The sequence below is a fragment of the Rhinolophus hipposideros genome (assembly GCF_964194185.1).
Source record: "Rhinolophus hipposideros genome assembly, chromosome: X".
NCBI classification, from domain to species: domain Eukaryota; kingdom Metazoa; phylum Chordata; class Mammalia; order Chiroptera; family Rhinolophidae; genus Rhinolophus; species Rhinolophus hipposideros.
In genome coordinates, this window is record NC_138046.1 from 22,955,429 (window position 1) to 22,982,531 (window position 27,103).

The 27,103-nt window shown below is 37.9% G+C and overlaps 1 protein-coding gene across 1 annotated transcript in view; it reads left to right on the top strand.

Annotated features, from left to right (window-relative positions):
• GPC3 (glypican 3) overlaps positions 1-27,103 on the top strand; it is a 459,086-nt gene that overhangs the window by 234,641 nt on the left and 197,342 nt on the right. The window contains exon 3 of the mRNA XM_081043127.1: positions 25,114-25,808. Within this exon, the coding sequence (XP_080899253.1) occupies positions 25,114-25,808 (695 nt within the window). The remainder of the gene's footprint in view (positions 1-25,113; positions 25,809-27,103) is intronic.

Here is a 27,103-nt window from a genome sequence, read left to right on the forward strand (position 1 = left end):
TATTATATTATATTAACCCGGACTTATATGAAGACCCAGTCTTATAGTAAAATAAGACCGGGTCTTATATTAATTTTTGCTCCAAAAGACGCATTAGAGCTGATGGTCCGGCTAGGTCTTATTTTCGGGGAAACATGGCAACAGGGACAGAAGGCCTTATTAGGGAAAACGACTGTAACTTACATTTTAGAGATTTTTATTTAAAATGTTCAATTTCAAAATCAGCCTTTTCCAGACACATTGCCAAATTACAGCAATAGGCCATTTAAAAAGCATCCACTTAAGCTCTCGAATATAGCACTATGGCAAAGGTCCTTTTGGCAGAAAGCTGCTTTAGACATCAGATCACTCCAAGCATTATTTTAAAATAGTGCCTAGGCCTTTTAATAATTTAGGCGATGTCTTCTTTGTACTCAGAAAATGTCAGTGTACCAGAAGCAGACATAAATGGGGCTGGCCTGGCCAACATCTGGATTTCCTTTCCCACAGATGTTCCCTTTATGAGGATTGAGCTTTGAGAGTTTATACTGTCCCTTGCCCATCTGTCCGGATGGGACTATCTTCCATTGATTCACACCTCCCCCCATTCCCTCCCAGATTTAAATATTGAGTTTGGGGGGGTAAAGCATGGAGAAGTTAAAAGGAAGGAAATTCATTGTGACCTATTGAGGGTACAACTCCTGGATAACAAAAGAAAAGCATCCTACTATGAGGAAGAACCTATGCTCAGTTCTTCTCCCTTATCTGGAGTAGCAATGGGGAGGTAGTGGCAACTGCTACCAGAGGTTTGCCAAAGAGATTTCTAAAATCATGGCTTGGGTGATCTGCAAATAAAGACTTGCGGTTTGTTAGAAGCTTGGGGACAAATGGCAGCAAGAAGTGTCCACATCTCTGATGCTGCAAGTAACTGAGGTAGCGCCGAATGAGTTGCTGCCTACTTCTAGCTCAGGACCTGAGACTCTCTCACAGATTGTAGTATTGCATATGATGTTTGCCAGAGGTACTCAGACAATATAAAATGGGAAACCAAATCAAGCATTGGTATTTGTGGGGGTGGTTGCTTGTCTTTCTGACCCCACCCATTCTTCTTCGAGGTTGTAACTCCAGGATTATTTCAATCACTGGCTCTCTGTTTTGTTTGTTTGTTTGTTTTAGTTTCAGGTGTATAAAGCAACATAACAGTTAGACAGAGTGATACTCTGTTAGACCAGAGTAGCTACTACCCCTCTGACTTCTTATGTAACTGTTACAATACCATTGACTATCTTACTTATGCTGTACTCCACACCCCATGAATATATATATATATATATATATATATATATATATATATATACACACATATATATACACACACACACACACATATATATATATATATATATATATATATATATATATATACATACATACATACACACACACATATTTGGCATACAATATTATTTTACTTCAGCTTCAGGTGTACAGCTCATTGGTCAGGCATCTACACAGTCTATGACGTGATCCCCCTGATAAGTCCAGTGCCCTTCTGGCACCTTACATGATCTTTACAACATTGTTGATTATATTCCCCATACTGTATTTCATATCGCCATGACCATATTGTGTCTACTAATTTGCACTTTCTAGTCCCTTCACGTTCTCCCCCATCCCCTCTCCCCTCCCATCCAGCAACCAACAGGTTTTTTTTCTATACCTGAGTCTATTTCTGTTTTGTTTGCTCATTTATTCTGTTCTTTAGATTCCACATATAAGTGAGGTCATATGGTATTTGTCTTTCTCAGTCTGACTTATTTTACTTAGCATAATCTCAAGGTCTATCCATATTGTTGCAAAAGGTTATAAGATTTCTTTCTTTTTTATGGCTGAGTAATAACTCCATTGTACAAATGTACTATAGTTTCTTTATCCAATCGTCTATCGATGGGCATTTTAGTTGTTTCCATATCTTGGCTATTGTGAATAGTGCTGCAATTAATGGGTGCATATATTTTTTTGAGTTAGTGTTTTGGCTTTCTTTTGATACCCAGGAGTAGAATTGCTGAATCATAAGGTAGTTCCATTTTCAGTTTTTTGAGATACTTCCATACTGTTTTCTGTAGTGGCTGCACCAATCTGCAATCCTACCAATAGTATATGAGGGTTCCCTTTTTTCCACATCCTCACCAACACTTGTTGTTTGTTGATTTATTGATGATAGCCATTCTGACAGGAGAGAGAGAGGTGGTATCTCATTGTGGTTTTTATTTGCATTTCTCTGATGATTAGTGACCTTGAACTTTTTTTCATGTCTATTGGCCATGTGTATGTCCTCTTTAGAGAAATGTGTCATGTCCTCATTTTTTAATAGTGGGGTTTTTGTTTTGTTTTGTTTTTGTTTTTTGGTATTAAGTTGTATGAGGTTTTTATAAATTTTGGATGTTAACTCCTTATCAGATGTATCATTGGCAAATATCTTCTCCCACTCGGTAAGATAGTTTCCTTTGCTGCGAAAAAAACTTTTTTTTTTTTAATTTGCTTTTCACAGGGGAATATTTTAGCATTTCTGAAAGTCTTTTTTTTTTAATTTTTATTGGGGAATAGTATGTTTTTCCAGGACCCATCAGCTCCATGTCAAGTCGTTGTTTTCAGTTTAGTTGTGGGGGGTACAGCTCTTTGGGCCCATGTGGGAGTCAAACCGGCGACCTTGGTGTTATGAGCACTGCGCTCTAACCGCTAACCAAACCGGCCACCCTGAAAAAAACTTTCTAGTTCGATGTTGTCTCACTTGTTTGTTTTTTCCTTTGCTTCCCTTGCCTAAGGAGATATATCAGTAAAAGTATTACTAAGGATAATGTCTGCAAATTTGCTTCCTGTATTTTCTTGTGGGAGTTTTATGATTTCTGGTCTTACATTTAAGTCTTTAATCCATTTTGAATTTATTCTTGTATATGGTGTATGAAGGTGGTCCAGTTTAATTTTTTTGCATGTATCTGTCCAGTTTTCCCAGCACCGTTTATTAAATCGACTGTCTTTACTCCAGTGTAGATTCTTGCTTCCTTTGTCATAGATTAAATGACCATATAGGCGTGGTCTCTCTGGGCTCTCTATTTTTAATGACTTCTTTTTCAACCAATTTTCACATTTTGTTAAAAAATTCAGCTGTTCAAGATTGTTTGGAAGGTCAAACTCCATTAGGTCACCTGGTCCTCAGTCATTAATATCACATGGTTGTTTTACAGTACAGTGCGGACTGTCCTTGTGGCCAGCAATGTCACTCCTTTGTGGAAGGAAGGTGATACGCTCGTGTATGCCCAGCATTCACCATTTGCTACAAGGAACTGTTGCATGTCCTATATATAATTATGTCAAGAAATGTCCCTTTTATTAAGAAGTACAAATTGGTAGTTATGAAATAGTCAAAGGGATGTAAAGTACAGCATAGGGAACAGAGTCAATAATATTGTACTAACTATATGCCGTGCCAGACGGGTACTAGACTAGTCAGGGTGATCATTGTCTAAATTATATAAATGTCTCACTACTGCGCTATACACATGAAATTAATAAAAAGGATATCAAATATCAACTGTAATTGAAAATAAATAATAATAATAAATGTTCATTTTAAAAACAAAAACACAATTGAGTTTTTAATAAAAGAGGTGTTTCTCTAACTCATTTCTTTGAATCTGAACAAGGATTTTAGGTTCTTCAGATAGTTGCTGAAGCCCCCCAATAAATGACTACAGACCAGAATTCTGGTAGCAGCCAAGCCTCAGGATTTAACTAGTTTGGTACAAATAAGTACCAATTAATAATTTATTCAGACCTGGAGAGATTCGATGACCTGCCTCATAGATCATACTGGTATTGCAGTATTTTTTTCTACTGCATTTCACCATTCTAGATTCTAGTAGAATTCGTTCTTCATCTAAAAATTAAGGTGGAAAGAAGGAGGTGATGGAGTGTGAAGGAGAGAAATCATAGGCAGTATTCAGGCATGTACACACTGTATTTTTGGATACATGACAATTTCCTTTTTAAACAAAGGAAAACAATGTGAAAAAGAGACTGTCAAACACCTGCTAGAAGGAGGAAGAAAAGTTTGATTCATGAGGAGGTGCATGGACTCACCTTTATTTACTCTCAAGTTCTTCCAGGAAGAAGAATTCTTTATTTTAGGTGTTTGATGCTCAGTAAAGTGGGAACCATTTCCGTTTCTGCATGTAAATGTTACAGACTTCTTAAGAAGAAGTATTCAGCATTTATCAAACCTTCCAGCAGTCAGGTCATAATTGCAAATCATAGGGGTTGCTTCAGTGCCTTGATGGTACTTGTAAGAAAACTGAGGGAAACCGACTGCCGTCCTCAGATTCACCAGGAACATGTTCTGAGTGACACTATGATTTTTTTCCTACCAGCTGACTTGTTCTGTCAGGATTTAACTTAATCCTGGAGATTTACCCTTTTTCCCATCCCATTCTCTCACATAGACTAATGCCAGACACATACACATAACACACACATACACACACGACTCAGTTCTAATGTGCAGGCAAAAAAGTTTATAGTCTGTAAGAGCAGTTTGCTAAAGGTTAAAGCATTCCCTCCTTTTGACAAGCTCAGGGAAAAGCCACATGGTTGACCTTTGTTGATGTTCCACTCCTTCCCATCTTCCATTGAATTTGCTGGAGTCACTGTGGTGATACCTTCCTGCCAAGTCTTTGCCTGCTGCCAGAGCCCACTGAGGGCACCAGAGCAGCTCTCTCCCCCTGAGTTAATCAAGCCAGCCTTCATGAGTCCCCAGCTTTCACCTTCACTTGGGTTTCATGTGCTGGAGTACCCTGTAGGAGACTGAGTCCCAAGAAATTGTCGAGATTCTGGACCCTGAGTTCTGTCTCTTCCAGTAGTCCTTTGAAGGAACAGTAGCTCAAGGGAGGGCCTGGCCTTTTTGCAAAGGCTAGCTTTTCAGTTAAATGCCATAGTTTGATGATTTGAGCTGAGAGCTCTCAGATTTCATACCCATATCAATAAATCCCTAGGAAATGCACAGTATTTACCTTTTTCACTTATTTTCTTATAATTTTCATTTCCTCATGACTGTAAGGCACTGCAGACAATGTATTTCTGTGGAAATATTGTTCTTGGTAAGTAGTTAGAATCATTCAGACTTTTGCCTTATTTCTCACATCTTACCCGAGTTATGGAGTTGTTTTCCTCAAATGTCCAGTAAACCCAGTGTAGCCAAACAACTGGAATATTGTTTTGTTTTGATCTTTTTTAGAGTTGAAACAAAAGGGAAAGGGGAAATAAAAGACAAGCCACACATAGCTTGAGGCATTATTCATAGTGGTTTAGTGGGTAAGCTCTGGAGTCAGACTGCTTGAATTCAAAACTTGGCTCTTCTACTTACTGACTGTATAATCTTTGGCAAATTACTTAACCTCTCCGTGTCTCAGTTTTCTTATCTGTAAAATGGAGATGATAGTATACCCACCTCCTAGGATGGTTCTGATAATATAATACATGAATTAATTCACATGAAACACTTGAAAAATGGCCTGAGAGAGGTAAATGCTCCATGGATGCTAGTTCTTATTATACCTGAAACTAATCTTTAAGTGCTATGCAATATTTTTCATGGAAGGAGATGGACATAATGGAAAGCACATTGCACAGATAGTCAAGATTCCTGTGTTTTGTTGCTGCCACAAGCTGCCACATCGCTATGTGACTTGGAGATAATTTTAGTTTCAGTGACCTCATCTATGAAATTGGGAAAATATTTCCCTTAACTACTGTTCATACTCATTCATGCACATGCACAACTCCCCCCCACACACACACACTCACTTACAGTGATAGAGAAGGAGAATTCAATAACAAAAATTGTAAAACTCAAATGCCATGAAATACTTTAATTATCGTGATTGTGTTGCTATGTATACTATGTATACTTAGGCTATAACAGATTCTCAGAACAAAATGTACTTTCATATCTATAAGGTATTTTATGCTTTTCAAAGCAAATAGACCATCCTGTATTTTATGACAGCTGACTATTGCAAGCCTCTAGGGCATAAAGACCATGTTGTTACCATGTTTCATTCACAGTCTAGCAGATAGTGTGCATTTAATGAATATTAAATGGAAAAAATATAGTTTTATACAAGTGTAATCTATCTAATGAGACAGCTAGGATACCTTAAAAATGGTCTTTAAATACTCGTAGATTTCTAGCAAGTGGTTTATTGTTGACTTCACATAATGTCATGGACCTGTCATAATTTAGGTCCCAAACAAGTTGAAATTTAGTTTGGACATGTCTTAGGAGACTATGTTATGGCTCAGTAGGAGAAGCCCAACCTTTCAGGGCTTGGGATCTGTTATCCCAGGTCTACCTTATTTTTAACAAGAGAGCTGACAGTAGTCTCATGGCTTACTATGTGTAAAGAGAAAAAATTGTTATAGAGTGCTCAGTGAGTACTTCTCGATATATGAACGAATAAGGCCTTATGAGGGTGTGTGTATAAATTTTAAGCCAACTCTGATCTGGTACTTCTCATTAGTGAGAGGAAGGAAGATGGGAATATGTTTTCCAGTAACCATGAGGAAGAGGAGTCTGTCGCTTTTGTAAAAGCTTTGGCTGTGAAGCACTTGCAGAAATACAAAGTGCTATGGAAATCCTTAATAACAGGTTACAGACACAATTCTCTCCAATAACAATGGTTGCGTAAACTACTGACAGTTGACCTTTCTTAGGATTCTCATTTAGTGTCTAAGTGATTAAAGGAGTAAAGAAGAGCAAAAAAGAGCAAGACTGTGTCAAATGAACAGAATAACTGTCCTAACAACAACACAAAAGATCCCCTAGTTGTCATGGTTTTTCTTTGCAGTATCTAAAGGTATATTGAAAATAACCACAGGTTTTTATTAGATAAAGGAACTACTAGAATGTTTGCATTTAAACGTTTAAGTGAAGCCATTTTCTCTGTATAGGGAAGAATCTTTCATTCAAATATATTTTTAAAAGCCTATTTTTATTTTCCTAAGCTGTGGTTAGTAATAGTAGGTGGTTAAGAGAAGAAACTCCTTAGCCTTGATTCATGGAATTATGGTCATATACCATAAAAAGAAAAGTTCACAAGTTAAGGAGACAATAACCAAACCTAGAAGGTCTTAGTGATTTTTTTGGCCAGCTGAGACATAAGCCATTCTTCTTATGATGTCCCTCTCCATAAACTCTTTGGAGAAGGACCATTTTTATTTCTTTAGAAAAGATTTTAATTAAGTGGGATGATTTTGTGAGCTGAGGGCTTTGAAACTGTATAGTTGTGGATTCTGGGGGTAACTACAGAACTTTACTTCCTTAGATGTTATGAGGGTTTCTTTTGTAAAGAGTGAACTGCAAGATCTAAGGATGTGACCTTGATACCTTTTTTGGTAGGTGTCATTTCTTAGCTGTGGGAATCGTGAATAAGCAAGAATATTTCCCAATCAACCAAGAAGTGTCTTGTTCAAGTGAAAGCCTAGGAGAGAGAAAAGAATGAAAAAAGACAAAGGGTCATGTCTTATAAGTCAACTAACTTGTTGAGATGATAGGGCATGGTATGGTCCAGCATGAAGAATGCTGGCCCACAGAGTCTCTTTTAATAACTTACAAGAGTTATTCTTGGTGTGTTGACAGTAAAATGAGTTACTAAACCCCAGTGGCTTCTGCAAGACAAATTGTTCTTAAAATAAAGTTTTATCAATTTTAGAAACAAGTCATTGTCTGGGGTTTCCCTACGTTATTCTGTTTAGCCATTTTCCTGATTTTTCAAGGGTGGCTTGTTCCTGAATCCAATGTGAAAACAGACCTATTGTGAGCCGTGATGAAGCTGGTTTTATTAGTGCCTACATAACTTTAAAGTTACAACATTTGAGCACCATTTTCAAGACATGGTAAAGGTAAAACGATAAAAGATTTCAGAAGGATCATGTATGCAGATTCAACCTCGGTCCCTGACAACTGCTAGAGAAAACAGTGTTAGGCTGCTAATGAGTCCCTGATAAGGGTCTGGCCATTTATGAATACAAATTATTTCTATAATTGCTACTCAAACTTGTGAGAATACACTGTTGAAACAATGTTGTGTCTTTAACTGGTAGGTAGAGCTCCTCTTTCTCTTATTCTTGTTTATCTACCTACCTATTTTTATCCTACCTTGTCCCATAAGGAATTTAAAATGCTCCACAAAACTGCACATAATAAAACCAAATTACAATGCAACTAAAATACATAGGAGCAATCAGGGAAAAGGGAAAATACAGGTAGGGAAGTATGATGGAGCCAGAACTAAGGTTCTGACACGTGATGCATGACATGAAGTTTATCATGCTCGATAGAGGTAGACCATAAATTTGGTCTGTGCTTTCTAGCAGCAAATGTGAAGAGGAAAAAATGATTGGTACATGAATCACAGTGTCCAGGTTAAAACAATCTAGTTTTACAGAAAAGCTAAAGGAGAGCAAATGATAAGAACTAATTGGGCTAATGGGGCAAAGAGGTGGTCAGCTGTTGCAGGGTCATAAATTTTCTAGTAGTTATGAATATTCATTTCTTATTTCTGATGATTCTTTGAGTGAATCATTTTAATTGTCTTCTTTGGTCTATAGTAACCTTAGGCAAAAAATACCCGTCTAACTATCTGTCTGTCTGTCTGTCTGCCTGCCTGCCTGTCTATCTGTCTGTCTATCTGATCATATATGTAATAGCTCTTGAAAAAATATTTCTTTCATTTTTTTTCTTTAACTCACTTTTCTAATTGACATACCTTGGTATGTATTTAGAAGCCTAGTACGTGGAACTTTAAAAGCAAGACTATGTACATTAATAGTCTGATAATGGGCCTGCATAAATAAATGGCTTACATTTAATAGCAACTTATTTATAAGCTTGCTCAATTCCTCTTAAATTCATGTGGAACATAAAATGCCAGAAAAAACAAACAGAATTTGGAGGAACACTTTTAGTGCCTTCTCTGTGAACTATTGTAGAAAACATGGGGGCTTTTCTTACAAACTAAACTTGCCATTTTTATGTGGCTAATTTTTAAAAAATCATTCGGTTTTCAAAAATAACTTTCAAATGTGTTACCTATTTGGGTGATTTGGTCCATTAACTTTTTCCGGTGGTTTTTCCAATTAAAATTACATTAATGCCATATGGTATTTATTATGTGCTAAAACTCCCTAACTCATGAAAGAAATGTCAAAGCAGATTGGAGGGAAAAAGAGGGAGTGAGTTAACACTTTTCAGTGGTTCTAGTCACTGATTCCATCAAGGACTAATTTCCAAGATCCAATTTTTCTCATTAAAGAAACACACACACAAAAGAAACATCAGAGAAGTTCCAAGATGGCAGAATAGGTAAATGGTATGTTTGCCGCCTCCCATGATCACATTAAAATTACAACTCTATTATAGAACAATCAGCCTTCAGAATCATCTGAAAACTAGCTGACCAGAACCCATATGACTAAGGATATAAAGAAGAGGCCACATAAAAACTTGGTAAGAGGGGCAGAGACACAAAACAGGCTAATCCCAAACCCACAGGTGTGGCACTGGGAGAGACACCTTGGCAGTGGAGGTACTCCTTGAACGGTCCCAGCCCCATACCAGGTTCTCCAGCCCAGGGTCCCTGTGCCAGAAAGAGGAGTCCCCACAACATCTGGCAGTTAAAATTAGTGAGGATTCTGTTTGTCCATCCTGGTGAGATGGAAGGTCGCTGGAAACCCAGATGTCCTCTTAAAGGGTCTGCACACAGACTTGATCATTTGCAAGGACTCACCCTGGGCTCCAGTAGAGGGGCAGCAACTCTATAAGTTCCAGAGACATATAGGGAAAGACTGAGTTGTGTGATTTCAGGGCTAGGGCTAGAGGGACAGCGGCCATTATCTCTGGGTGGAGCCTGCCTCATGTGTAACCTATAGGAGGACGCCATCTTTTCTGTGTTGAACCCACCCCTATAGGGCCAAATCTGAGATTGCATTGGTCTGGTCAAATCTGCTCATGTGCACACCATCATGGTGACTCCCTTGGATCCTATCCAGCTATTGCATCATTGCCTGGGACACTGTCAGCTCCTGGGCAGCCAGCCCCGCCTCGCAAGCTGCAGGAGGCTTGTACAGCAGTGGGTAGCCCACAGCAGCCTGGGAAATATTTGGTGATGGGCATTCAGCCCGAGCTTGCACTCCAGCCTTTATTGAGTAGCTCTTGGAGATCTGTGGGCCCATGGTGAGTGGCGGCTTGCCACAGTGTTCTATGGGTCTTTTTCAGAATGGCCACATACTCAGCACTGGCGCAAGAACAGAATTTGTATTAACTTTGTAAAAACCATCAGCCACACCCTGTGACTCCCTGGGACCCTGCCCCACCCAACTCGGGTGGCACTGCCAGGGGCACTGTCAACACAGGGTCAACCAGCTGTCCCATGCACCAAAAGATGCTCTTTCAGTGGCTGAACTTTATGGGCAGCCAGCAGGTGGCAAGCTTAGGAAGGCCATCGGCCTTTTGATGAGCTTCCCCGGACCCAATAATGGGTGGCCTCGGTTCATGGCCAGGCTACCCCCACTAGCCTCCATGTCCAAAAGAGATAGCAACCAATTGCATATAGCTTTGTAGCTCCTATGAGGTAGTCTTGGTCACAGGCCAGGCTGAAATTGGCCTGCACATGAGCCCCTCACAAAAGGCACCAGAAACAACATACCCAGAGGCTGGCCTCAAACCACACCAGAGGATTACCTGGTTAGTCCCACAAGTGGTCACCCAAAGGGTAGCCTCAACAGGCACGAGAGCCTGCTCAGGCGAACCCTCTCTGAGGGGTTAACCCACACACAGCAACTCATACATTGTGGGCATACCCAATCTTCACAGCCAGTCACCCTGAGAGGGAATCCTACCCACTGATGTGCCAAAAGCAGTCAAGGCTCAAGTACAACAGGAGAATACACACAACACACACAAGGGACATTCCTGGAACACATGCGTAGGTGACCAGGGAGACTGTATCACTGGACCACAAAGTACAAATACTACATAAGGCCACCAGGCAAAGACTGAGCGGCATAGAAGATCTACATAATACATAGAAACAAACACAGAGAGGCAGCCAGAATGAGGAAACAAAGAAACATGCCCCCAACTAAAAGAACAGGAGGAAAAAATAAATAAATAAATAAAATAAATAAAAGAACAGGAGCAAACTCCAGAAAAGGAGCTAAATGAAATGGAAGCAACCAACCTACCAGAGACAGAATTTAAAATATTAGTTATAAGAATGCTTAAAGAATGTAGTGAGAACTTCAACACAGAGATAATAACCATAAAGTACAGAGAAACCTTAAAAAAAGGAACCAGTCAGAAATAAAGAATGCAATAACTGAAATGAAGACTATATCAGATGGCATCAACAGAAGATAAGATGAAGCAGAGGATCAAGTCAGCATTTTAGCAGACAGGGCAGCAGACAACACCCCATCAGAACAACAAAAAGAAAAAAAGAATTTAAAAAAATGAAGATAGTATAAAGGACCTCTGGGACAACATCAAGCATAATAACATTTGCATCATAGGAGTACCAGAAGGAGAAGAGAGGGACCAAGGGATTGAGAACCTATTTGAAAAAATAATGACTGAAAACTTCCCTAACCTGGTGAGGGAAATAGACACACAAGGCCAGAAAGTGCAGAGAGTCCCAAACAAGATGAACCCAAACAGGCCTACACCAAAGACACATCATGATTAAAATGGCAAAGGTTAAAGACAAAGAGAGAATCCCAAAAGCAGCAAGAGAAAGACAACTAGTTACTCACAAGGGAGTGCCTATAAGACTATAAGTCGATTTGTCAACAGAAACTTTGAAGGCCAGAAGGGAATGGCAGGAAATATTCAAAGTGATGAAAAGAAAAGGCCTACAACCAAGACTACTCTACCCATCAAGGCTATCATTTAAAATAGAAGAGATAAAGAACTTCCCAGATAATAAAAAGCTAAAGGAATTCATTACCACCAAGCCGGTATTACAAGAAATGTTAAAGGGACTTTTTTAAGAAGAAGAAGGGGGAAAACAAAAGAAGATAAAAAATATGAATAATAAAATGGCAATAACTATGTCCCTATCAATAATCACTTGAAGTGTAAATGGATTAAATGCTCCAAAAAACATAGGGTAGCTGAATGGATAAGAAAACAAGACCGGATATGCTGTCTACAAAAGACCGAGCTCAGATCGAAAGACACACAGAGACTGAAAGTAAAGGGATGGACAAAAGATATTTCATGCACATGGAAACAAACAAACAAACAAAAATCTGGAGTAGCAATGCTTATATCAGACAAAATAGACTTTAAAATGAACACTGTAAAAGAGACAAAGAGGGTCATTGCATAATGATAAGAAAATCAATCCAAGAGTACATAACCCTAGTAAATTGCTATGCACTAAACAGGAGCACCTAAATATATAAAACAAATATTGACCAACATGAAAGGAGAGATTAACAGTAACAAAATTATAGAATGGGACTTCAGCACCCCATTGACTTCAATGGACTGATCTTCTAGACAAAAATTCATAAAGGAAACAAGAGCCTTAAAAGGCACACTAGACAAGATGGATTTAGTACATAGTCTTAGAGTACTTCACTCTAAAGCAGCAGAATAAACATTCTTTTCAGGTGTGCATGGCACATTTTTCAAGATGGAATACATCTTAGGCCACAAAACTAGTCTCAATAAATTTAAGAAAATTTAAATGTTATCAAGTGTTTTCTCTGACCATAGTAGAATGAAACTAGAAATCAATTACAAAATTAAATCTGAAAAACTCACAAACACATGGAGGCTAATAACATGCTACTAAATGATGAATTGGTCAACTATGAGATCAAGGAGAAAACGAAAGATAGCTTGAGACAACCAAAATTGAAGCCACAATGACCCCAAATCGATGGGAAACAGTGAAAGCAGCCCTACGAGGGAAATTCATAGCAATGCAGACCTACCTTATGAAACAAGAAAAAAATGAAACATTCTAACTTTATACCCAAGGAAACTGGAAAAAGAACAGCAAACAAAACCCAAAGTGAGAAGAAGGAAGGAAATAATAAAGATCAGAGCAGAAATAAATTAAGTAGAGTCTAAAAAAAATACAAAAGATCAATGAATTTAGGACCTGGTTCTTTGAACAGATAAACAAAATTGATAAACCTTTAGCCAAACTCATCAATAAAAAAGAGAGAACACAAATAAGTAAAATCAGAATGTAAAAGGAGAAGGGACAACACACACCACAGAAATGCAAAAAATTTTAAGAAAATTCTACGAGCAATTATACACCAACAAATTGGACAATATAGAAAAAATGGATAAATTCCTAGAAGCATACAATCTTCTAAGGCTGAATCAAGAAGAAACAGAAAATCTGAACCAGTCGATTACTACTAATGAAATTGAATCAATAATCAACAAATTCCCAATGAACGAAAGTCATGGACCAGATGGCTTCACAGTTGAATTTTACCAAACATTCAAAAAGGAATTAACACCTATTTTTTTCAAAATATTCCAAAACATTCTTTGAGGTCACCATGACCCTGGTTTCAAAACCAGACAAAGACATTAGAAAAAAAGAAAACTATAGGCCAATATCCCTGATGATCATAGAAGCAAAAATTCTCACCAAAATATTAGCAAACTGAATTCAGCAATACATTAAAAAGATCATACACCACAATCAAGTGGGAAATCATTCCTGGTATGCAAGATTGGTTCAATATCCGCAAATCAATTAATGTGATACACCACATTAACAAAATGAAAAATAAAAATCATATGGTCATATCAATGGATACAGAGAAAACATTTTACAAAATGTAGCGTCCATTTATGATTTAAAAAAACTCTAAGCAAAATTGGAATAGAGGGAACATATCTAAACATAATAAAGGCCATATATGACAAATCCACAGCTAACATTATACTGAATGAGGAAAAGCTAAAAGCATTTCCCTTAAGATCTGGAACAAGACAAGGATGTCCACTCTCGCTACTTTTATTCAACGTAGTACTGGAAGTACTGGTCACATCGATCAGACAAATAAAAGAAATAAAAGGCATTCAAATGGGAAAGAAAGAAGTCAAACTATTAGTATTCACAGATGACATGATACTATATATAGAGAACCCTAAAGATTCCAAAAAAACTGTTAGAATTGATAAATGAATTTAGTAAAGTGACAGGATATAAAATTGATATTCAGAAATGGTTTACATTTTTACACACCAATAGCAAACTATCAGAAAGAGAAATTAAGAAAACAGTTCCATTTACAATTGCATCAAAAAATACCTAGGAATAAATTTAACCAAGGAAGTAAAAGTCCTATACTCAGAAAAGTATAAGACTTTGAATAGAGAAATTAAAGAAGATGCAAATAAATGGAAGAATATATCATTCTCATGGATACGAAGAATTAATATAGTTAAAAATGCCCATACTATGCAAAAAACAATCTATAGATTCGATGCAATTCCTATCAAAATACCAATGGTATTTTCCACAGAACTAGAACAAATAATCCTAAAATGCACATGGAACCATAGAAAACCCTGAATAGCCACGCCAATCCTGAGAAATAAGAACAAAGCAGTAGGCATCACCCTACTTGATATAAAAATATACTATAAGGTCATAGTAATCAAAACAGCATGGTATTGGCATAAAAACAGACACATAGATTGATGGAACAAAATAGAGCCCAGAAATAAATCCATGCCTGTTTGGTCATTTAATCTATGACAAAGGAAGCAAGAATATATACTGGGGAAAAGATAGTCTATTCAATAAATGGTGCTGGTAAAATTGGACAGATATATGCAAAAAATGAAACTGGACCACCTTCTTATTCCATATGCAAGAATAAACTCGAAATGGATTAAAGACTTAAATGTAAGACCTGAAACAATAAAAACTCCTAGAAGAAAATATAGGTATTAAAAGCTCAGACATTACTCTTAGTAATATTTTTACTGATATATCTCCCTGAGCAAGAGAAACAAAAGAAAAAATAAACAAATGGGACTACATCAAGCTTCAAAGTTTTTTTTTTAACAGCAAAGGAAATCATCAACAAAACAAAAAGACCTCTTACTGATTGGGAGAAGATATTTGCCAATGATGCATCAGATAATGGTTAATATCTAAAATTTATTTAAAAACTCATACAACTCTATACCGAGAAAACAAACAATCCAGTTAAAAACTGGACAGAGGACCTAAATGGACATTTCTCCAAAGAGGACATACACATGGCCAATAGACATAAGAAAAGATGCACAATATCACTAATCATCAGAGAAATGCAAATAAAAACTACAATAAGATTTCACCTCACGTTTGTCAGAATGGCCATCATGAATAAATCAACAAACAAATGTTCATGAGGATGTGGAGAAAAGGGAATCATCATGCAAAGGTGGTGGGATTGCACTATGGAACACAGTATGGAGGTTCCTCAAAAAAATTAAAAATAGAACTACCTTGTGACCCCACAAGTCCAGTCCCCACAAATCCAAAACACTAATTCAAAAAAAAAAAACAAAAAAACCTGTGTTCAGTGCAGCACTATTTACAATAGTCAAGATATGAAAACAACTGAAATACTCATCAAGAGATTACTGGATAAAGAAATGGTGGTACATATACACGTACACAGTGAGCTGCTACTGTATGTCATATAAAAAGAATGAAATCTAACCATTTGCGACAACATGGATGGACCCAGAGGGTATTATACTAAGTAAAGTAAGTCAGACTGAGAAAGACAAATACCATATGATTTCATGTATATTTGGAATCTAAAGAATAAAATGAACAAGCAAAACAGAAATGTACTCATAGATACAGAGAACAAACTGATGCTTAATAGATTAATGGGGGTTGGAGGGCTGGGTGAGAAAGGTGAAGGGATTAAGTACAAATTGGTATAGTTACAAAAGAGTCATAGGGTTGTAAAGTACAATATGGAGAATATGGTCAATAATATTGTAAAAACTATGTGTAATATCAGGTGGGTAGACCTGCTCCTTCTCCACCGTACACAGTTTCCTATATTATGAACATTATTAGCATTCGTGTTGTACATTTGTTATAATTAATGAATCAGTATTGACACATTATTATTAACTAAACTCCATAGTTTACATTAAGATTTACTTTTTTGGCTTGCACAGTTCTATGGGTTTTAACAAACGCATAATATCTTGCATCCTCAATTAGAATATCGTACAGAACTGTTTCACCACTTTAAAAATCCACCTATTCACCCTCCTGCCTCTACTGTCCCCCACCCAAATCCCTTGTAATCAATGATCTTTTTAGAGTATCCATAGTTTTGCCATTCCAGAATGTCAAGTAGTTGGAATCATCATACAGTGTATACCCTTTTAAGACTGGCTTCTTTCACTTAGCAATAGATATTTAAGATTCCTCCTCCTCTCTTGGTGGCTTGATAGCTGATTTGTTTTTATTGCTAAGTAGTATTTCATTGTATAGATACGACTGTTTGCTTATCCTGTTGAAGGACATCTTGCTTGCCTCCAGTTTTGTGCAATTATTTTTAAAAAGCTGCTATAAACATTCATGTGTAGGTTTTTGTGAACATAAATTTTCAACTCAATTGGGTAAATATCTAGGAACACAATTGCTGGATCAGATGGTAAGAGAATGTTTAGTTTTATAAGAAGTTGCCAAACTATCTTCCAAAGTGTCTGTATTTTGCGTTTCCACCAGCAATGTTGCTCTGCATCCTTGTCAGCATTTGGTATTGTCAGTGTTATGAGCATTTGGTATTGTCAGTGTTATGAATTTTAGGCATTCTAATAAGCTGTGTTGTTGTATCTCATTGTTGTTTTAAATTGCAATTTCCTAACGATGGTATTGAACATATCATGCTTATTTGCCATCTACACCTATTCTTTGTTAAGATGTCTCTTCAGATGTTTTGTCCATTTTTAATTGGGTTGTTTATTTTCTTATTGTTGAATTTTAAGAGTTCTTTGTATATGTTGGATACAGTCCTTCCTTTATCACATATGTTTTTACAAATATTTTCTCACAGTCCGTGGCTTTTTCTTTTTTGTTCTCCTAACAGATGCTTTTTCTCTTCATTCTCTGAACATTACAGACGTTTTTAAGTTTAATAAAGTTCAACTTATCAATTATTTATTTCAGGAATTAAACTTTTGATGTTGAATCCAAAACCTTATTGCTAAAACCAAGGGAACAGGGTCAATGGAATTGTAATAGATATATATGATGTCCGGGGGCAATAGATTTGGGGAGGAGGGTTATCAATTTTGTAAGGATGAAATGTCTATTACATTGTTTTGTACACCTGAAACTTGTAGAACTTCGGTAGTTTTGCATTTTACATTTAGGTCTGCAATCCATTTTGAGTTAATTTGTTTTAAATTTATTGGGATGACAATTGTCAGTAAAATTACATAGATTTCAGGTGTACAATTCTGTATTACATCATCTATAAATCCCATTGTGTGTTCACCCAGAGTCAGTTCTCCTTCCATCACCATATATTTCATCTCCCTTACCCTCATCTCCCACCCCCTAACCCCCTTAGCCTCTGGTAACCACTAAACTATTGTCTGTGTCTATGAGTTTTTGTTTCTCATTTGTTTGTCTTGTTCTTTTGTTGTTTTTGGTTTATAAACCACATGTCAGTGAAATCATATGGTTCTCTGCTTTTTCTGTCTGACTTATTTCGCTTAGCATCATACACTCAAGATCCATCCATGTTGTCACAAATGTTCCTATATCATGTTTTCTGACTGCCGAACAGTATTCCATTGTGTATATATACCACAACTTCTTTATCCATTCATCTGTTGAAGGACATTTTGGTTGTTTCCATGTCTTGGCCACCATAAACAAAGCTGCAATGAACACTGGAGCACACGTGTCTTTATGTATAAATATTTCCAGATTTTTTGGGGAGATACCCAGAAGAAGGATTGCTGTGTCATATGGTAATTCTATTCGTAATTTTTTGAGGAACCTCCACACTGTCTTCCATAACAGCTGCACCAGTCTGCATTCCCACCAACAGTGTATGAGGGTTCCTTTTTCTCCACAGCCTCTCCAACACTTATTACTATTTGTCTTGTTGATGCTAGCCACTCTGACTGGGGTGAGGTGATATCTCATTGTGGTTTTTATTTGCATTTCTCTGATGATGAGTGATGTTGAGCATTTTTTCATATGTCTATTTGCCATTTGTATGTCCTCTTTGGAGAAATGTCTCTTCAGGTCCTCTGCCCACTTTTCAATTGGGTTGTTTGGTGTTTTTTTTTTGTTGTTGTTGAGTTTCATGAGTTCCTTGTATATTTTGGATATTAGCCCCTTGTTGGAGGCACTGTTTGCAAAAACCTTCTCCCATTCAATTGGTTGCCTCCTTATTTTGTCGAGGGTTTCTTTTGCTGTGCAGAAGCTTTTAAGTTTCATATAGTCCCATTCGTTTATTTTAGCTTTTACTTCCATTGCCTTTGGAGTCAAATTCATAAAATGCTCTTTGAACCTAAGGTCCATAAGTTTAGTACCTATGTTTTCTTCTATGCAGTTTATTGTGTCAGGTCTTATGCTTAAGTCTTTGATCCATTTTGAATTAATTTTGGTACATGGTGACAGATAGCAGTCCAGTTTCATTGTTTTGCACGTAGCTATCCAATTCTTCCAGCACCATTTATTGAAGAGGCTGTCTTTCCTCCATTGTATGTTTTTAGCTTCTTTGTCAAAAATTATCTGTCCATATTTATGTGGTTTTATTTCTGGGTTCTCAGTTCTATTCCATTGATCTATGTGTCTGTTTTTCTGCCAATACCATGCTGTTTTGATTATTGTAGCCCTGTAGTACTAGCTAAAATCAGGCAGTGTGATACCTCCAGTATTGTTCTTTTTTCTTAAGATTGCTTTGGCTATTCGGGGACTTTTGTGGTTCCAAACAAATCTGATGATATTTTTGTTCTATTTCTTTAAAAAATGTCATTGGGATTTTGATGGGGATTGCATTAAATATGTATATGGCTTTGGGTAATATGGCCATTTTAACTATGCTGATTCTTCCAATCCAAGAGCACGGAATGTCTTTCCATTTCTTTGTTTCTTCTTCAATTTCCTTCAAAAATGTCTTATAGTTTTCAGCATATAGGGCCTTCATATCCTTAGTTAAGTTTATTCCTAGGTATTTTATTCTTTTTGCTGCAATTGCAAAAGGAATTGTTTTTTGTATTCCTTTTTCTGAGATTTCATTGTTAGTATATAGGAATGCAATGGACTTTTGTACGTTGACTTTGTAGCCAGCAACTTTACTGTATTTGTTGATTGTTTCTAATAGCTTTTTGGTGGACTGGGTCATAGGGCACCACATCCCTGTGGGGATGGGGAGAGCTTTTGAAGTTCCAAAGCTCTTTCTGCACCAGACTCAGATCCCGTATGTTTCAGCAGTTCTGTTTACTCCTGCAGGGATCCACCCAGATAGGTGGGGCCAGGGCCGGGGTGAGTTGTGAGAGGTGGCCCAGAGTAATGGCAGCAACCACCACTACAGCGGGTCCTGCATCCACAGCTCCTTCCCCTTTGCCGGAACTAGTTTGGCTGCGAATCTGTGTCTGCGGTCCACAGTTCTCAGAACAGCAAATATTCTGTTCTTTAGATCTGACACTGCTAGTGTTCCGCTTCTAGCACTGGGCAGGTGGGGGGCGGGGCGACCTCTGGGAGGGTAGGGAGGGGGCGGCTAGTCTCAGTGCCTAAGGCTTTCGTTCTCTGCTCGGCAGTGAGGGCTTAAACCACAGTTTTCAGCCTTCTTCCCTCAGTCTTTTCTCCAAGGTCTCTGCCGTGAGCGTTGGTTTCAGCCGTGTTACATGCTGCCCCCTAAGCCCTGTGGGCCATAAGCGGAGCCCTAGCAGCCCAAGTTCTTCCATCTCCCACAGCTGCAGTAGTTCCGGGATGCAGCGAGCTCTGAGCACTGAGCTAGGTCTGCGTCCTGCGCCCGCGGCTCCGTCTCCTCACTTCTCCCTTCCCTCCTCCCCCGCTCGCGTGATTCTCCCACCTTTAGGTGAGTTCAGTAGTGGGCCTCTTCGTCTTGCCTGTCTGCTGTTCAGGGAGTCCTTTGTGGAGTTATTGTTGTTTGATTAGTTGTAAATTCCAGGGGAGCTTTACAGAGGCTCACCTCACGCTGCCATTTTGATGACGTCTATATTTGAGTTAATTTTTATGAAAGTTGTGAGATCTGCATGTAGATATATTTGTTTGCATGTTGTGTTCAGTTTTTTAAGAACCATCTGTTGAAAAGATTATCTTTTTCTACTTAAGTGCCTTTGTCCTTTGTGAGTCTATTTTTGGTTCTGTATTCTGTTCCATTGATCTATTTGTTTATTATTTTACAAATACCATCTATCCTGATTACTGTAACTTTTTAGGAATTGTTGAAATCAGGTAGTATTAGTCCTCCAGCTTTGTTATTCTTTAGTGTTGTCATGGCTATTCTGAGTCTTTTGCCCTTCCATATAAACTTCAGTATTTATATCCACAAAATAATTTGCGGGGATTTTGATTGGGATTCCATTGATTCTATAGATCATATTGGGAATAATTGGCTTCTTAATAATATTGAGTGTTTCTATCCATAAGCATGGGGAACCCATAGAACTGGGGGCCCAGGAGTTTTTTAACTCTCAAGCTAGTCTGTATTCAGCCTCAAATATCAACTTGTAGAAATTACCATTTAAGCGTTCATACTAGTTTATGGCTCTAGCTGCTTCTGCTCCAGGTAAGCTGATCTCAGCCATGATTCTCTGTAATTTGTCTGTTCCTAGATTTCAGAGTGGCAGTTTGCCCTGTGATCTCAATCCCCTGATGGGTCTAAGAAGAATCACTGGTTTTCAATTTGTTAAGCTATTGTCTTGTTGTTGAGAATGATGACTTCCAAGCTCTTTATATGTTGGAGCTGAGACCAGAAACTCCCAAGGTCTAGTTTTCAAGACTCAAGCATGTTGTGGCACAATTGGTGTTACATTGCCCTACATTCAAATTCCAGCCTTAGCATTTAACTAGAGGTATTTCCTTGTGTGATTCACTTCCTCTGTCTGAGCCTCCGTTTCCTCCCCAGTCAAATAAAAATAATTCCAAACACACGTGGTTATGTTAAAATTAAATGAGAGGACATATGTGAGCAAATTTATCACAGATCCTGGCATGTACATTGCAGGTACCTTATGAATTCAGTTTTCTTTTTCCATTAAGGTACCTGTGTTTGAAAACAAGAACTATTTCGAGCCCCACCCACTATGTGGCATTTATCCTAGGAATTTAAAACGTTCTTCTTATAAAGTATTTGCCATTCTTACAATTCTCGAAAAACTGACTTGAAAAAAAGTAACCTGCTTCTGTAAGGACTATCTTATTCTTGAGGGCTTGATGGGAGCTCAATGGTTCATTTACTCCTCCCTTCCAACTACAAGTATGCTCTCCTTTTTAAAAATATCCATCCTTCTACTGAAAAGGCCATGAAAACACATTTCTTTTTGTATAGGTCTGAATATAGAAACATCAGCAACAAATACTGTTTCCCCAAAAATAAGACCCAGCCGGACCATCAGCTGTAATGCGTCTTTTGAAGCAAAAACTAATATAAGACCAGGTATTCTATTATACCTGGTATTATATTATACCCGGTATTATTATATTATATTATATTATATTATATTATATTATATTATATTATATTATATTATATTAATTATGTGATATGATACCCGGTCTTATAGTAAAATAAGACCATGTCTTATTTTTTGCTCCAAAAGACACATTAGGCTAGGTCTTATTTTCGAGGAAACACAGTAGTAAAGACTGTCATATTGCTACAGTGACCGGCTCTATGTCCTACTAGGTGTGGTGGAGTGAGGCTAGTAGAAGTCACTGAACCTTTAAAGAGAGGAAATAGCCTGATTGCATACCTCACATATCAAATCACATCTGGAGAATTGTGTCTCTTTTTGAGTACCACAATTTAAGGAGGATATTGACAATACAAGAATGTGTCCAAATAGTGGTGACCGGGATGTTGTTGGGGGCATCTACAAATCTAGGAACTATATAGGGATGCTATATAGGGATGTGTATTTATTCAATTTATTAGATCTATTTGTCTGTATAATTTATCTTACTATAAAACAAAAATTAGAATATTTTCGGTTCAGTGCCAATTTTTCTGATTTTATATTGTTCCAATTTTTTTTGGACATAACTCTTGACTTATTTCCAGGAAAAAAACGGAGGGAAACCTCCCGTAGCTTTAAGGTACATGATTATCTGACCCCGCACCCCCAAACAAAGAAACAAAACAAACAAAAAGACGAACTGAACTTCCTTGCAGTAATTCTAGCCCTGGGCTTCATTTCATGAAACTTCAACTTGCCAACCTCAAGCCGAGCATCACTTTTCACGTAGTGTTGATTCCTGTAAGTCCCCAAGGAGCCTTCACTTGAGCAGTTATGGTTTGGTCTATTGTCCTGTGATACAGAAGTAAGGGGGTTGGACAAAACCCAAAGATGTGCTAAGTGGATTCTGAGCTGTGAAAGTTGGAGCAGGGAGCACATGTAAGCTTGAGGTTAGATATGAACCCCTAGCCCTTTCCCCCTGCAATATGCGTTGTTATTCTTTCTGCAGAAGAATTCATGATCTTTTGTAATTTTCTTTTTCTATTGATTCAACAGTGCTAGTAACAGAAACTTAAGAAAAAGGTTATGGCAGTATAGTCTTTGGGATTTCACTGTCATATAGCTTGTACATTAGAGAACAAATGCACTGTGCTAGAGATGAAATTTGCCTTTTAGAGAATTCACATTTTAGGGTAGCTTAGATGATTGAGATTTACAGTGTAGCATCACAGCGCAGTTTTCCTTCTCTTACCTCGTGCTACACCAAGGCAAAGGTGAAAGAAGACTCTGCTTTGTTGGTTTTTCGGCTGCAATTTCTTCTAATACATTTCCATTCATGGAGGAGAAGCCAATGGGAAAATAATGAGCTTCAAAATGAACTTAACTTTCCTACAAAGATGTTTGAAATTATGTGTGTTGGCTATAGGGCCGAGGGCAGCTAGAGTGGAACTATTGCTGGGAGACACTAGTCTGAGTTGACTACTTCTACTTTGCAGTTGTGTGACCCTGGAAAGTGCCTAAATTCTGCTGAACCTCAATTTAAAGGGGGGATTTGCAATACCAAATTCAGAAAGTTGTTGCAAAAAGTAGATATAATATACTTGGAAATGCTTTGTAAATGCTAAACCATATAACTTGTGAGTACTTTGAAGAGAAGCATGTTGTTATCATTTATCTCCATCTACCCAGTGCTTACATACACCTAGTACCTAGCACTGAGCCTAAGGATATATAAGAAATGATTGTTAGCTGAAATTAAAATGAATGAGTAGTTTTAAATCTCCAAATTTCTGATGATTTTAAAGACTTCATAGACTGGTCCTTTATATTGTGCTCGATGATATCTTGGCCTCATTAAACCTTTCAAGAATTGAGTAGCATACGGGGTTAGCAAGAGATTGTTATAAGATACATAAACTTTCCAGGAATACTTAATGTCCTAAATAAAACGAACAAATGAACATGTAACCATTGATGAAAATGAAGATTATCTTTTTCAAGTGGGCTTGGAATCCCAGCAGAATTTCACTGGCATCTGCTAAACATTGCCAGGCATGTAATAAACCCAAGGGAAGAATCTAGCAAGCATGTTCTACCTTGTGAGGGATCTGGGACAGATGGTAGTGGCACAACCTAGAGTTCATTTCTGCCACAGATGAGTTAGATACTGGACTGAGTGGTCCCAAGGAGCTGTTGGAATACCATCCCTCAAGGAGTCTGGAAGTGGTAATAATTTGATTTTTCAAGGCTCATGAATTGGCATCATTTGGAGTACATCTGTCATGGACCTTTGCACTTTGGAAGGAAATGAAAGATAGTACTAAGTTAATTTTAAAGGTCTCTCAGGAAACTTGGTTATTTTTGTTTATTTTTAAACTGTCTTATTTCTTGAAAAACCTATTGTTTTCTCTTCCCTCATATAAATGTGGACCTCTGGTTATTTGGAATAATTTGTATCTGGAGTACTTCAGTTTGGAGAAAATGAGATGAGATGAAATGAGATTACTACTTTCTCTCTCAAACCAATGACACTAATTGGACGTAGGCCAAGGGGTAGGGGCGGCAGATGTAATCCTGAATTCGCAGTCTCTGTAGAGTAGATAAGGCTTCCAAGGCATTTGGAAGCCGAACTTACCAAGGAAGTACTAGCAATTATCATTCCAGATGTTCAGCTTGCAAATATCAGAGGTGTTATTTTCGATATCAAATGTATGGATAAATGCATGGATTGTTGTTGTTTTTTTTCCATCCAGATACCCATTTAGGGGATAAATTCCATTTCCAGGTCTGGCAATCTGTCAGATAACTCCCTTTAAAGTTATCTAGAGAAAAATCTACCAAAAAATGATTAAATTTGTGATAGTTTTTATTCTTGGCTAGGAACTTGCCTTTCCTCCAGGGCTGAACAGGCTTAAATTATATATAGTATATGGTTTGCTGTCAAGTATTTATCTCTGTCCAAAAATGAAATGTCTTATAATACGATTTATCTTTAACTGAATAAATCAATGAGAGAGAGAAAAAAATAACTTCTCATTTAGCCTATTTTTAATCAGTATTTTCATGAGAGGCCGAAATGTTAACTGAATCGTGGCTTTTGTCATTTGAAATATAATTTGTGTGTTTAAGAATTTATGTGCATATCAGTGTTTGGACTTCATGCTCAGAAAGAAAAATTGATTTATAGGAGCAAGAAACTGCAGGAGTAGAGGCAAAGCCAGAAATGAATATGATTCAATTATTTAGGGCAAATGGGACCTTAATCACCACAGCAATAGAGAAATCTCAAATTGAATTACATCCTGGATTTTCATGCTTTAATTTTGGGCATTTCTCTATCTCTTATTTTACAGAGGCCTTTGAAATTGTCGTTCGCCATGCCAAGAACTACACCAATGCCATGTTCAAAAACAACTATCCGAGCCTGACCCCACAAGCTTTTGAGTTTGTGAGTGAATTTTTCACTGATGTGTCTCTCTACATCCTGGGTTCTGATATCAACGTGGATGACATGGTCAATGAACTGTTTGATAGCCTGTTTCCAGTCATTTATACCCAGCTAATGAACCCGGGCCTGCCTGAGTCAGCCTTAGACATCAATGAGTGCCTCCGAGGTGCAAGGCGTGACCTGAAAGTGTTTGGAAATTTCCCCAAGCTTATTATGACCCAGGTTTCCAAGTCACTGCAAGTTACTAGGATCTTCCTCCAGGCCCTGAATCTCGGAATTGAAGTGATCAACACAACCGATCACCTGAAGTTCAGTAAGGACTGTGGCCGAATGCTCACCAGGATGTGGTACTGCTCTTACTGCCAAGGACTGATGATGGTTAAGCCTTGTGGTGGCTACTGCAATGTGGTCATGCAAGGCTGTATGGCAGGTGTGGTGGAGATTGACAAGTACTGGAGAGAATACATTCTGTCTCTTGAAGAACTGGTGAATGGCATGTACAGAATCTACGACATGGAGAATGTACTGCTTGGTCTCTTTTTGACGATCCACGATTCCATCCAATATGTCCAGAAGAATGGAGGAAAACTGACCACCACCGTGAGTACTTGTCTACAGTTTTCATAGGAACTCGGTCCTATTGGGATGGAGCAAACTGACCAGTAGCAAGTGCTCATGGAGAGAAGTGAGAAAAAGATCAGAGGGTGGGAAGGGATGATAGAAGGACTGAATGACCTCACAGAGTTAGGTGCACATTAAGACCACAGGTTATGGAGTCATAATGCCTGGATTTGAATTTAAGCTCCACCCACTTGCTTGCTGTGGGAATTTGGGTGAATTGTTTTATCTTTATGAGCCTCATATTTCTGATTTATAAAATGGAGATAAATAGAATATCTTCTTCATAGGGAATAACATATGTTAAAGACCTTAACGTGTGCCTGGCACATGGTAAGACTTCAGTAAACATTAACTACTGTTACCATTCTGGTTAGTTGTCATAATCCTCATGACAACCCTGTGAAATAGGAGCTATTATTTCCATTTTATAAATGAGGATACTGAAGCTCAGTGAAACTATAACTTGCCCAAGGGCACCCAGCTATAGTCAGTGGAAGATCCACAGTTCAGAAATTGATCAGATCTCCCTTTAATCAGTTTATCACCAATTTTTCTGATTTTGATTTCGCTCTAATACTCTTAATCATATATATCACATTCCTATTTTAAGTAGTGACTTCAAATGCAGGAGACCCAGCTAGAACCCGCTAATTAAACCTACACAAGAACATAAGCAAGGCAAAACATACGTGTTTTCCGACAGTTGTTTTTTACAGCTTTGATTATATGAGTCAGCCTGATGGGATTTGTGATGGGGGTGGAACACAGTTCTGTAAGTAAGGCAGCATTTTGCTTGGTTTCAGTCCAACATTGTTAGTTATTATACCTGCAAAGCTTGAGTGCATATATTCAGAACCATAGGAGGCACCCACTTTTCAATGTAGAGCAGAACATACAGCCGACACCTGCCAGCCGGAGCCCACTAGGTGGTGGTGACTGATTCCTGCATGCTGCCAGCTTTGTAAAAGGAGGTGGCACCGTCATCTAATCCACTATCATTGTTGGGCTCCTATTACATTTCAGGTGCTCTGCTGGCCAGTTTGCATAACATTATTTCACAGTAATCCACGAGATAGGCCCTAATATTTTCCCCATTTTACACAGGAGGAAGTGAAGCTTAGAGACGTTGAATCCCTTCCCCGAGATCTCAAAGCTAGCTAAGTGGAGATGAGAGAAACTGAGATTTATACCCAGGCGTGGTTGGCTTGGTTGACTCATGCTCTTAGCTTCTAAACAGTGCAACTGCTGTGTACTCTGAACCATTGCTTACCCAG